The sequence below is a fragment of the Brachionichthys hirsutus genome, chromosome 21 (genome assembly GCF_040956055.1).
Source record: "Brachionichthys hirsutus isolate HB-005 chromosome 21, CSIRO-AGI_Bhir_v1, whole genome shotgun sequence".
NCBI classification, from domain to species: Eukaryota; Metazoa; Chordata; class Actinopteri; order Lophiiformes; family Brachionichthyidae; genus Brachionichthys; species Brachionichthys hirsutus.
In genome coordinates this window covers 7,505,298-7,519,332 of record NC_090917.1, presented here as the reverse complement: position 1 = coordinate 7,519,332, position 14,035 = coordinate 7,505,298, and the positions used below count along the sequence as shown (strand labels likewise).

The 14,035-nt window shown below is 46.6% G+C and overlaps 1 protein-coding gene across 1 annotated transcript; it reads right to left on the bottom strand.

Annotated features, from left to right (window-relative positions):
• Positions 1 to 2,403: 2,403 nt before the first annotated feature.
• LOC137909937 (inactive rhomboid protein 1-like) lies at positions 2,404 to 11,699 on the bottom strand. Its single transcript, XM_068754367.1, has 19 exons — positions 11,589 to 11,699; positions 11,275 to 11,408; positions 10,860 to 11,006; positions 8,467 to 8,683; positions 8,181 to 8,387; positions 7,126 to 7,248; positions 6,762 to 6,904; positions 6,419 to 6,670; positions 6,213 to 6,324; positions 6,025 to 6,099; positions 5,497 to 5,658; positions 5,304 to 5,404; positions 5,140 to 5,203; positions 4,944 to 5,038; positions 4,663 to 4,738; positions 4,312 to 4,412; positions 4,082 to 4,235; positions 3,775 to 3,998; positions 2,404 to 2,943 (listed from the first exon to the last, which is right to left on the bottom strand). The coding sequence occupies exons 1-19, from the start codon at positions 11,697 to 11,699 to the stop codon at positions 2,748 to 2,750; spliced, it is 2,694 nt and encodes an 897-aa protein (XP_068610468.1). The 3' UTR covers positions 2,404 to 2,747.
• Positions 11,700 to 14,035: the final 2,336 nt, after the last annotated feature.

The window sequence follows — 14,035 nt, the reverse complement described above, 5'->3', positions numbered from 1 at the left end:
CATGCACAATGAAGGGAGAGGGTCTGTCAATGGCCACCTGTTGGCCAGCTGTCGGGATTACGTTTCATTGCCTGTCTGTCTGTCTGTCTGTGTATCTATCTACCTATCTATCTATCTTCTCCTTTTCTTCCCAAAATACGACCACTTATTAGAAGATGGGGTGAGGAGATGAGGATTTGAAGGCAGAGGGGGACGGAGGAACCGGAGTGTGTCTCATTAGATGCTGATCAATGGCTCGTAGATGCCATCCTCTTCATGTCACATTACCATCTCTATAGGAGCATGATGGAGAGTCAGCAGAGGTGTGTGTGTGTGTGGCAGGGGGGGGGGGGGGGGGCTGGAAAATACAAGTGGTGAATGAGTGATGGAAATTGGAAGGCATGGAAATGAAATGGACAGGAGGAGGACGTGAGGAGATGGAGCTGGACTGGAAAAGGGCGAAGCTTGAGGCTGAGTGGGGGGAAGGGTAACTAATGGTTGCTGCCTCCATTAGGCCAAGCATCACCAGATCAGTGCCCCCCCCCCCCAACCTTTTTCCTGCCACGGACCAGGGGGTAATTAAAGGAGGAATATAATCTAACCCGCTACACTTTATATTTGCTTCTGTCCTTCATGTTACATTTTTTTTCCTTTCATAAAATTCCAAGTTTCTGTCTTTTAATCTTGGTCTCTGTGTTGTTGTCTGTTAAAATAATCTCTTCTGGCCTTTTCCCCTTTGCAAAAAAGCTCTCCAAAGACGTTTGGTTTTTACTCATTTTTGTTGAGAGCCTTTGACCTTCACAGAGAGTTTGGATGTATTTTACTCTTTGTAGTTTACAACACTGTAGCAGACTGTGTTCATGAACTACAAACTAAATACCCAGCATGCACCAACTACAAAAGTTGGGTCCATGAACCAATGTCATTGTCTGGATTTGAACAATATGTTAAAAACCAAACAAGGAAGAATAATATTCTGGGAAAGTGTTCTAGAATACTTATATTTCAAAATGTATGCCACCAATATTGAACTCAGATCACAATGTAGTTCATATGATTCCAATTTACAAAGGCAAATTTAAACAAAGTAAACCAGTAAAGAAAGTGATAAGGAACTGGAAAAAATGAAAGTTAAAAAACGGCTAAGGGCATGTTATGATTGGACCAATTGGGACACCTTTCATAAGAGTTCTTTGGATGAAAGAAGCACAATTATTAATGGACTATATTAATTAGTTTCAGTTTCATTTTCAGAGCAGTTTGAGACAGAAAAGAGGGACACTGTCCATCATCTGTTTGCTATTTTGACCAAATTGTCACAGATATTTCATACAAGTGTCTGGAAACTGCGTTAACTTTATAGGAAAACGGTGTGATATGGGACCTTATATGTGTCTTCTGTTTTGCATGCAGACCGGCACCGACTGTTTGTGCTCTCAGAGATCCTCTCTAAGCATAAGCACATTCTTATTTAGACTCAATTACAGGCTAGAATTAATGAATGCCAGAGCAATCCCGTGTGTGCGTGTGCGTGTGCGTGTGCGTGTGCGTGTGCGTGCTCAAACTCAGAGACCAGAAGGGGCAGAATGACCGAGCCCATTGGTTTAACAGGAAGCAGCAAAGAGCAGCTCTAAGAGTTCTGTACGCTAATTAATGACGTTCAAATCCCACAGAAACACGAATTCAAGCTTTATGCCCTCAGCAGGAAGTAACAGGACGCCATCTAGTGGCCACTCAGGAAATAAAGATTCCCCTCAGGCTCTTTGAAGAACCATGGATGAGTGTCATAGAAAAAATAGAATGTCCTATGAGAGATTTAAGACTTTATAATTTCAGAAGTGTGAGGTTAAAGGTGACCTTTAACACACATTCATATTTGACTGGTCATTCTTTGCATATCGGCGGTGGTACGATGAGTAGGAAACAGATGAAGAGGAAAGACGTGTGAGCTTTAAGGGGGTCAAATATTCACAGTATACTAGTGATCCTGGAAGAGTGGACTGCTGATTTACAGCCCCCCCCCCCCTCTGACCGGGTTAAACTGCACTGATGGAGCCCGTCACTGATGCAACGTCTGTATGTATAACGGAAGGAAACAATGCATGATCAATCAGCTGATTAAAACAATGGCGGTTACGCAAACGGAACCGCGTCGGTGCTCTTTACATTCACCAGATACACGCAGGTGTTTCTGCATATCCTTTTAATTTTATTTATTAAAAAGACAGGTGACAAAGCCCCGCCTCTCTGTGCTGTACACCTTGAAATAGATGGAAGCCTTAAAGGAAGCCTGGCAGAAGAGATGGACTTTCACTAAATGAAATGATTCTGACAAAAACAGACACAAATTCACTCGTGTATATAAATAAGGCACGTTGACGTACTTTAATGTCGAGTTTTAAATGACATCCAGGAATTGGACTGAATTCTTCAGACGGCAATAAAAAAAAGTAGAAAAGGGCACTTTTTGGCAGGATGCAAATGTTTTTCTCACCCTGCTCCAGAGTGACTGGTCATTGTTAGTCCAGCTAGAGATCAGTCACACCCCAACCAGCTTATCGCTCATTACAACTTTACATAGCTGGGTTTTTAGCAAATACTACAAGGCCTTCATGCTTAGCCTTCACAGCACGTCTGCTGTACCTATTAAAAAAAGAGCCAACAAATACGTCCAACGTGAAATCCTGAACTTATTCCGCTCGGTCGGAACTTCATCAACAGTCCGAAGTGTTCTGACGGGTCCGGCACCAGAGGCCAGCTGACGATGCTCAGGGGAGGTGTGCGTTCAGGTCGTACTTTTCGCAGAACTCGTCTGTGATGGGGATGCAGGTGAGGCGCTCGCACCAGTCGCACTTCACGGGGTAGACGTAGAAGAGGACGGCCAGGGCGGCGAGCAGGCCGAGGAAGACGAGCAGGAAGACGCAGATCTGGACCCGCTTCCGGTACATGTCGAAACGGCCAAAGCTGAGGAAGAAGAAGAAGAAGAAGAAGCTCACTTCATCACGAAAGAAGAGCAAATGAAGCCTCTGAGGTTACATAAAGAATATTTCTGAATTTTCAGAAGGTTTAGGATTAATGTCACACACACACACACACATACACACACACACACACACACACATACGGACACGCACACTTCCTGAAAGCCAGACTGAAGGTGAATGCATTGATTTGGACTGGAATGACTACATTTGATCCCAAAAGATCAACATATTGCTGATGAATTCTCTTTTGGAGACAGTCGTTAAAACGCCAGATACATTCAGGAGACGCTCAGCTAGGTTTAACTATAATTATAATTTAATTATGCTAGTTTTTCACCAGAACACGTGAAAAATCAGCGTCTTCACTCAGGAGCTTATACTTATATAACGTTGAGCCACAGACAAATCAATGACATTTCAACACGGAGCAGAATCCAGATCCAGGAGCCTGAAAATATGGGGAGATTTCCCCCCCCCCCCCACCTTTTCCTTAATGGAAAAAACAGAGAATGCAGACCAGACGGATCCTATAAAAAGGTACATCCTGGAAATTGTTCTAAATGTAAGATTTTGTTTTGGTCTAATTTTTGTTTGGCTGGAAATAATCAATCGATCAGGATGTTAACTAGAAATCAATCAGTGAAGCACATACTGCACTTAGCTTTCTACAGTGTTACGCATGCATATAGATTAGTTACATCCATACAGATGATTTGTCTTATCACTATCACTATCGTTCGATATCTGTTCTACCGAGTGCCATTCTAGTCAGAAACAAAAACAAAGGACGCACACCCCCGTCGACGCTTACCTGATGTACGGCAAGAATGCGAAGGAGAGGAAGAAGCCCGACACAAACCCGCAAACGTGGGCGAAGTTGTCAATCCAAGGAAGCAAACCGAAGGAGAAGAAGAAGACCAAGATGACCAGCAGCTTGGCAAAAGCCCGCCACGGCCGCTCCAGGATCTGCCAGCTCTGTAACAGCTCCACAAAGAGGCAGGCCAGGATGCCAAACTGGCTGCCTGCAGGACCCACCTGAGGGAGGGGGGGGGGCAAAATAAATTAGACTTGTGTTTTACGGCGCATCCTCCCGAGTTCAGCTCCGGCGTGCGCCGTACCTCTGCTCTGTAAGGCAGGAAGATGGACGAGGCCAGGTTTCCTGCGATGCCACTCAGCAGGTAGATGATGGAGATCCTCAGCCAGCCAGCCAGCTTCTCCATGTCCCTCAGAACGGTCATCTGGAAAACCACCGACACCAGGCAGTGCAGGATCCTGCAGGCACAGACACGCGGACGTCTTTAGGTCCGAGTTGGGACGTTAAAAAGGTTTTCGCGTCGCTCACTCTCACCCTGCATGCAGAAAGAGAGCCAGCCAGAGCCTGGAGAACTGGTCTGGGATCTGTGGGTTGAGGAAGGGCAGCAATCCGCAGACGTCGTCCATGCAGGCCACCTTAGGGAGAGGGAGAGCGACACTCAGAGTTAAGTTCCGTTAGCCGATGGTGGAATATATGAACTTTAAATTCATTCACGGCTCCTCCTAGTTATCAGCGGCAGTGGCGCATAGGTCAGCGCATGGTGCCTACAAGACAGCGGCCTCCGTAGCGGTGCCGAGGCCGCGTCCGAGCCTCACTTTTTGTTGCGTAGCGGTTGAATAAAGACTCCTGAGGTTGCAGCCGTAACGATGAGCCCGCCGGCCCTACCTGTGAGCAGAGAGTCGCCTCCTCATGGAAGTAGCCGCGCATGAAGTTACAATACTCTCTTGAAGTGATTTCGCATCTAAAAGACAAAACAGTTCCCAGAATAAACGATAATAAAATTAATGTGCAGTGGCTTTCAGTCAGCTGAAATGTTTTCTACAGTCTGATCCTCTGAGGCTATGGCTCATTAGCATAAGCTCCTCTACTTTATGTGCAGCTTTAGCCCCGGAGCTAAACACTGCATCGCCGGTAACGCTGCGCTAGCTTCACCGACCGATCCTCACCGTCCTTTGGTGCCGATGCAGCAGGGCCGGCCTGTGATGGTGCAGTCGATGTGGGGGAGGTTGGTGTGATTCCCAGAGCTGAACCTCGTACAAACCTACAGATCATAACCATAACGTGCTGCATTTAGACCTTCCAACAGCAGTCCTTGCTGATGCGGTCGCGGCTGGTGCTCAATGACACTCTGACTGTACTCACTGGCCACTCGGTGATGTCAGCAGGCCACTCGTGAGGCGAAACGGAAGCTGGCTCCAGACAAGTTCTACAAAATCAGACCGGGTCTGGATTACGAGGACTACAATGCTCGCGTAATCCATGAAAGGTCAAAAGGCTCCGGCCACAGAGAGGCCTCTCTACGTTACCTCGGGTCCTGATGGCAGACTGAACCGTGGTGGCGGAGCGTACCGTTCAGATAGGGGGCGCTGTGGTGCTGAGGCCACTTCACCCACACTGCCAGGGTGCTCTGCAGTGGAAGACAAGAGATGACGACGATGATGAGTGTCGTCTTTGGTAGAGACAGATGCCCTTGCGGGTCGGCCCGGGGACGTCACCCACCGAACATTCCCCCCGTGGAGTCTGCAGGCAGCCAGAGCGGTCGTTCCTCACGCAGCAGGCGGATTCTCTCTCCTTCGCGTTCTTCTCCTGGATCAGTTTGTGGATCTCTTGGTCTTGACGCATGCAGGGAGAAAACTTGGCTCCCAGGTGGATCAGCGCCTCCTGTGGAACCGCAGAGAATCAGACTCAAGATTAACACCTTCAATTTTCCCTATTTATCCAATTACTTTTAATTACTTTCACATTTTCAAGCCTTGCATTTATTTCTTACGGATAATTTGTATATATTTACATATTGTCTACCAGCATATTTGTTATTTGCTATTTAGGATTCCATTCAACAATTTATTTAACATTTTCTAAATTCCAACATTTAATTATTCAGCTTACTAATATTTATTTCTCAGCATTCTAGATACTAGGGTTAAGGGTTCTTTAACAAACGTCTTTAAACTGCAAAACGCCCTCCAGGTTCACGCGAGTCAATCTGTGCACGATTATACTTAAAGGCTTCAGGAAGATACTCACAGAGCTCGGACCCACCCAGAAGTTTTGTTGTTGTACAAACTTGACGTTTTCATAAATGCCCTTGTTCCTCAACACCTAGAAATAAAATTCAGGAAGCAGTGTCACCGATTCTGCCAAGTCATACGTTTCCTATAATTCTCCAACAGTATCCCGATAGAATATGAAAGAACACAGTAAAATATGCTCACAGAGTCAACCGTTTCATGTTGAGAGAAGCCCACAGGGGCGATGCCGTAGATAGCGATGGCCAGAATGGTGACGAGCAAATGGACGAATGTGATCCAGTAGGTAAAAAATGGCCTAGAGAGGACAGGGGGACGATTTATGACTCTCTTTTCCTTTACAAGTTCACATCATAGGATTATCTGGGGGGGGGGGGGACTAGCCGTCTTACCTGTGATCATCCAAGTCTTCGATCTGTCTCTTGACAAAGCTGTCGATATGTTTCCGGTACGTCCGGTTTGTGAGACGACCCACCATGCCGAGCCCGTAGGGCCTCTTCTCTTTGGCAAAGAGCTTCTTAACGGGGACGGCGATCCTTTGACCCCGCTGCTGGGCGGCGACACTCACCACTTCCTGTTTCAGACGCACCTTAGGTTGGACCAGAGATACATCTTTGGCCTTCCTCCAGCCTCGCTCCGAGGGCCTTGAATGAGAAATTCATTTAGTGTGTGAAGATGTTTGAGGGGGGGGGGGCAGGAATTTTAGCAGCGTGTTAAGGTTTCACGTTGACCTACAGCATCAGGTGACTTCTTTCCAAGTCGTTCTTGTCCAGCGCGCTTCCTGTGAGCTCGCCGTCATCCAGCTGTTGGAGGGCCGCCTCTGATGGCGTCTCAAAGACGTCATCAGCGTAGCTGGACAGATCGTCCTGCAGCCCATCCTGGAGGGACAGAAACTGTTATTCGTGTGCAGAGACTCAGTCAACAGCCGGTTCTAATCCACCATCAAGCACCTGGAAGAAGAAAGGCTTGAGCGGCTTTACAGAAATCACTTCTAACGTGTGTGTGTGTGTGTGTGTGTGAGTGCAGGCTGTAGAATACAACGAGTGGCTGCGCGTGCTGAAAGTCCCTTTGAAAACTAATAAATGTGTAAAATGCTCACTCTGGTGAAGAAGGACGAGTCCAGATCATCAGGGAAGTCCAAAGTGTCGTCTTCAAAGAAACTCGGGGGCATGAAACTCCGTTTGTGACATCGTCCAGCTGGGCCGTCTCCTAATGTGCGACCCTTACAAATACATTTTCATCATCATCATCATCATCATCATCAGTACTGGTGACACAGAAGTAAAGAGTGTGTCCTGGTTCTGACAGTTAATCTAGACTCTAGATTAACCCAGATTCTAGAGGATTCCTGACTACATGATGGTTGCATAGCAGCAAGACATTTGTCCATCAGTGGATTATCTTTGCACCTCTGGAATATTCTGACTGAAATTCTTCAGATAGCTGAAACACATGTGGGGGGGGGGGGAAACCAGTAATCCCAGTCTAGCCCACATGCACGCGCTCTCCCACGCACTCCTCTCGTGTTTACCGCTTATACCGGAGGACAGCGAACCAAACCGTATATATTTCTGCGCGCCTCCACTTCTTAAAAGCGTCTCTAAATCGCTTTCGGTGAAGTTTCTCTTATTTCCGGATTTACTCATCCTTTTGTTTTAATTTTCTGATCGCGCAGACAAAGGAGTCTCAGGTGCAGAGGTCATTTACATATGATTTGCGTACCGGTATGTAAATAGGCGTGGACAGGGCGGGGTTTGCTACTCCAAACATGTGCGCTCGAGTCCACGTTGATTGGGGCGTATGAAGGAAATGTGCTTGGATGGATTTGTGCGTCCGGATTTTTTTGGTGCGTACGCCGTTTTCTGGATTTGAGCGTATGCCATGTTTCAGTAGGAAATCCATGCAAGTCTTGATACATGAGGCCACAGATGAATAAAGTCATACATTCATATGTGTATGAGATGGAGGATGATTAGTTACTGTAACCATTTAAACGTATTAGCGGACACAGACGACCTTAATGTGTGCAGAAAATAACAAGTTCTCAGTTTCAGAAGAAAAGGAACTGTCGGTAACGTCGAGGTGGCGATTGGAGCAGGCTGTAGGAATCTACCCCAATAACAGCTGATATGTTACCAAGCGCTGGAAGCCCACCTTCATTAACGCCGCCGCCGCTTTGAGACTCATCACTGCAACAGACTCCCGTTTGCGCCGGTGTGGAATTCTGTTGAGGGCAGAGCGGGAGCTGGAAAAGGAGCAGACGGAGGCAGAGCCGGGTGTGATGGGAATCTGCGGGACGCTGAAGCCGTCTACGTCTTCCACCACACGGAAGGCACGACCCCGGGCAAGGGGGTCTACGATCTGCACACACACAAAGAGTGATGGAGGAAAGGTAAAGGAATGAAAGATTAAAAAGTCCTGCCGCCAGGTGCCATCCTACCCTCTGCATGCCATGGTGGCGGTGGGATGGGAGGTAGAGGGGAGGGGGGGTCTCGGTGCTGGCGAGGGAGAGGTCGTCCTGGCTGTGCAGCTCCAGCTCCCGCATCACCTGTGCCTTCAGGCCCCCGTACAGATGGCTGCAGTGCTGCAGACTCTTCCGCCTCCATCGCTGCGTGCCGTCGCCGTCCTTGCTCACCCCAAACCAGTCAGCCGTGCCCCTGAAGAAAGACACGCTGGTCAGGGGAAGACTGCTTCCGTGATTTCAGCTCATCGCAGAGAGAACTCAGCAGGAACTTCAGATGAAGGTGACAAGAAAGCGCGTTTGTGCCGCGTCTGGAATGTCATTCAGAGTGTAAAAACAAAGATATTTTTGATCCTGCTGATGATCTTCATCCCATGTTCATGGGAGATTATGTGGTGACTCAATAAAGAGCAGGCTAAGTTAGCAATTAAAGGTTTAAATAAGAAGAAACGTTGCTCTAATTCTCTTCATTCTGTTCATATTCTGGGGCCACGCTGTCAGACCCAGCTGTACTGCCCCGCCCTCCCGCTGACAGAACAAGATGCTGATTGGTCGATGGCCTGCAGCTGCTTGAAGGAGATTAGCTGTTGGGTTAATTGGATCATTATTTGATTGCTTTTTTTTTTTGCTCTTGAGGAGAGCCATGCATGTAAAAAGACAGACCATCTGGTTTTGTAAGCCTTAAATGTGAAGCCGTCTTTGGTTCTTATTAAATAGACTACAACAGCGTAGTCAAAAAAAAAAAAAAAAAGCATTATGAGTGAACGGAAAACATCCCGTATAAAATGTATTTCAAAAGCACGAGTCCTCTTAAACGTTCTCCAGATGGAGGTTAGGATGACTGCATCTCTGCTGGCCAGTGACCAGGATGCAGCAGGCCAGTGTGTGTCTACCCCCCCCCCCCCCCTGCACCCCACCCCACCATGAAGCAGTGCGTGTTCAGGAAGAGGAGGCCACTCTTGAGAGACTGTTTGGAGAGCAGAATGCTCAGTATATAAACACTCAAACCTTGTCGTCAAGAAAGACGCCATCTGGGGAAGCCTTTTAAGGCTGCGCAGGGGCAAGGAGGGGGTGGAAAGTGTAAGAAACAGGGCAGATCTGGGTTCAGGCTGGGCCCCTCTGAGACGCACAGAGATATGAACACCACTGGAGCTCCCACTATAGATCATCCGTAAAAATCATTTGCCGATGGTACAAACACATAAAACATTGCGTGGCGTTGACGACAGCACCGAGCCTCGGCCACGAAACCCTGGGGCCAGATTAAACCACGCGGATTAGCTTCTTATCCTCAAGGTGTAGGACCTGTGTGCTGAAATGATAGGTTTGGATAGCTCCCGTTCCACGAGGGAGATGAGGATGAGAGGCACGGCTCCAGTCCACAGACGAAGATAGATAGAGATAAAACAGCTGAAACGTTTGTCGTTTTAGCACAGTCATTATTTCACGCAAACCTAATTAAATGATATCGTCTGCACCAACTCATCAAAGCAGACAGCGGTGGGTCCCAAAAAATGACATTTATTTAGGTTCTATAGCGAAATACAAATTAAAAGTACTTCCAATTTCCATTTCTGTTCCATTAGGGAAACTATAAAGAAGAAATTTAGACGTTTAAAAAGCTGTAGCTACACCCTTGTAGAAGCCGTACTTTTACCTTTAACGCTTTAAGTACATTTTGCTGCTCTGGTAAGAATAATTATTTACTTCAGCAAGATTTGAAATGTATCTACACTGAATTGCAACCTTTAATGTGGAATATTCAATTCAAACTTTATTCTGCAGTTTTACTTGTACTATGTGTAGATGATAAAATATTCTACCTCCACAGCAATGAAACGATACATTTGCCATCATCTGGCTGAAGTATCCTTGATCTTGAGTATCGTATCTCCAGACTCACCTGTCCAGAGAGCCGGGGGAAGGGTTCAGAGTCAGGGTCATGCCTGAGGGGGGCTGGGTCTGTGCTGAGGTAGAGCGTTCATCACCGGCGCCGTTAAAACGCTGATAAAAACTGACTACCCCACCCCCCCCCAACCAGAGACAATCAATGAGGTCCCTCTCTCCCTCCCTCTCTCTGTGTGGAGAATAAACACCAGCCTCCCTTAAACACGCCAGCTCTTCACAGGAAACGGGAGAGACGTCATTGGGGGAGGAAGAGCGGGGAGGGAGTGTGCTAAAGCGTGCCTGGACGTGAAACCACGCACTCATTCACTAGAGCGGCGGCTGCAGAGGTTTAGATTGAACCTGTTTGCTCTGCAGCAGGACATTCATGTCATGTGACGCAGAGCATGTGAGGATACGCCAGCTAGACTCCTGTCATTACAAAGACCACTCCCCTCCCGCCTCCTCCTCCTCCTCCTCGCCTGTACCTGATGATCTGTTTGGGTATGGATGAACGCCTTCCGCTCAGTATTTTGGGGATACAGGACCGTCTTCGGACAGCTGACACCCTCCTGGGGCTCCTCTGGCCCTTCGGGGGAACCGTGTTGACTCGCTCAAAGCGCACCCTTTTCCCACTTAGCACGGATTAGCGGAAGAGGACAGGCGGGCAAAGGCCGAACAGCAGGTTGCAAATAAGGCAGAGATCAAAGAAAAGGGAGGACAAGAGAGGAAAAAAGAGAGAAAGATTAATTTGTGTTAAAAAAAAAAAAGGAGGAAGCAGCTAAAATTAGATTTGTTAGATTTGTATTATGGGAGAAGAGATATTAGATTCAGAAATAATAGACTGGAAGATATCTGCAGAGAGGAGAGGCGCGTGTGTGTAGATGTGTGTGTGTGTGTGACCTCTTGATGGATTGTGTGAAGGATGGTAGTCTCTCCAGGGGGGGTCTGAGGTAGTTGCTGGAGGATTCCACGGCAGTGATGGAGGCCTGAGTGTTTTCTCCTGGCATGCTGACACTGCGTAGGCGCGTTAGCGGCTGTAACACACACACACACACCTATGTATATGACATAAGTAAAATACTGTGACTGACTGTCTCTCAATCTTCCTCAGCACACATCATGTTTTATTACAGTTTTACATGATTTCTTCTACTTATATAAACAAATATTATAACTCCAGCTCTATTTTTTGGACTATTTTTTTTTAGGTTTACCTGAATGAGTGTGGGCGGGTCTTCTGCCGTTAGCTGGATGGCTGGGGGGTCCACTTTTAGCCATGGAGGCTTTGTCCTCTGCAGGCTGCCGCTGCTGCCCGGCTCATCCATGCTCGCTGCCTCCCAGCTGGAAGACACAACCAGAGGAAACGGGTTTGAAAACATGTTCAGGGACTTGAGTGATCTAAGTGTGTGTGTGTGTGTGTGTGTGTTTGTGTGCATGTGGTTCAGGTCCGGACCGATGTGGTGTGGAGGAACAGATTAATCCACGTTTGAAGCTGCTGGATGATGTAATTCCGGCCTGTTATTGATCCTGGGCTTTCAGTAACGCAACACGGTGCTCGACGTCTCGTATGCAAGCGTCTCCTCTCGAACTAAGACATGCAAGAGGCTTCTCCCTATTGTGAAATAGTAGTAAAGGCCTGTTGGGGTGAATCAAGCCCGTGATTGGTCGTCTTCTTCTTTCCATCATCATTCTGTCTCCATTTATTTCCCCATTCACTTGAATGAAATGACTCTCAGTCCAAGAGGAAGTGATTGAGCAGCAGTGGACCATTACCTGATAATGGGACACCCTGGAGAGAGCCAACGAGCGGATGCAAGCGCGTTGGCGTGCTACGAGTGGAAGTGACTCCCATAATAATCTACTTCCACAAAAAAAAAAAAAAAAAAAAAGCATCATCTTATGTCGAGCTGGAGATGATAATTATTGGCGGCCTGAAAGCCCTGCAGCTGTTGGACTTCTCGGCGTCCACTTCCTTCCAGTTTGAGCCGATGGAATCGTTCCCTGTCCCGCTGCCTCGGCTTTCTCGTCTGTTTTCATAGTGATCGGCTGCATTTTCCCTGTGCCTTTGCGCAGCAATGCCTGCAGAACAGGCGTGAACAGGTGGCTGTAGAAGGTGGATGCTTGGACAAATAAAAGGTGTGTTTACTTAAAGCAACGAGAGCTTCAGCTAGCGTGTTCCCCTGCAGGAGAGAGAACAAAGCCATTCATCGCAGCCCTTCTTGTTCCAGTGCATATTGATCTACTGGGAGCGTGGATGTGGTGTGAAGAAATCTGTAAGGGGGGTAAATGCTGTTTGACTGCGCTAACTCTGATTTTTTTACTCAACATAATGATTAGATATGCAAACATAGAGCAGCCCGACAGGCAACCGGACTCTTTATTTCACTCGCCAGTGTTTTGGCCTTACTGTGGTCGAATCTGGAAGAGCCTGCTTAAACACACCGCTGCAAATAGAACAATCAATGACCACATCCTTCTGTGCTTGTTATGCTGCGTGTGTGTGTGTGTGTGTGTGTGTGTGTGTGCATGCATGCTGACAGTCAGATGTACTTACACAGTGAAGCATCCTGCACACACAATTGCATGCATATAGTATCAGAACACTCACCAGACAGCCGCTGTCAGTTTCCTTATAGTTCCTCATGCAGCCAAAGAACAAACGATCCAGAATCAGTCTCCTCCTTTTCCATCTAGTTTCCAACATCAAACATTTTTTTACTCTATGATCAAGATCTCTCTCTTTTTAATATCTAGTTAGATTTTCATGACAGGCAGATTAGGGGCTATAATCTCTGTGCTGTGCACCACATGACATTGCTCTGCTGTCAGCCCAAAGAGGCTCTGATTGGACGGTGACGTGGGTGTCACCTGCCCCCCCCAGCAGGAAGTGGCATCTCGGCAACATCATTTCTTCTTATTGATGTTTGAGGCTCACAGTCTGAGAACTTTCCTCTCAGGTTTGAAACAGGATGCAGCAACATGTTTAAAAGATTCTGTCTCTTCAATAAAAACTGAGAGGAAAATGCATTATCTATCTATTTATCTATCTATCTATCATCTATCTATCTATCTATCTATCATCTATCTATCTATCCATCTATCCATCTATCTATCTATCTATCTATCTATCTATCTATCTATCTATCATCTATCTATCTATCCATCTATCCATCTATCTATCTATCTATCCATATATCCATATATGTATCTATATATCTATCTATCTATCTATCTATCTATCTATCTATCTATCTATCTATCTATCTATCTATCATCTATCTATCTATCCATCTATCCATCTATCTATATATCTATCTATCTATCTATCTATCTATCTATCTGTCATCTATCTATATATCCATATATCCATATATGTATCTATATATCTATCTATCTATCTATCTATCTATCCATCCATCCATCCATCCATCCATCCTGGGGTGCCTATAGGGTAATACTGTACACTGAACAGTGGTGCGGCTGAATCTTCCTGACCTTCCAAGACAGAATCCACACAAAGGCGTCCCCTCAGCACCCAAACAAGACTTGTCCTGACGATGATCCCTGACTCTAGCCTTGGAGGCTGAGGCATTTCCATTTAGGCATGGAAACGCGCAGGTAACGAATGTCAACACAATAATATTCAAAGATTCTTTCATTT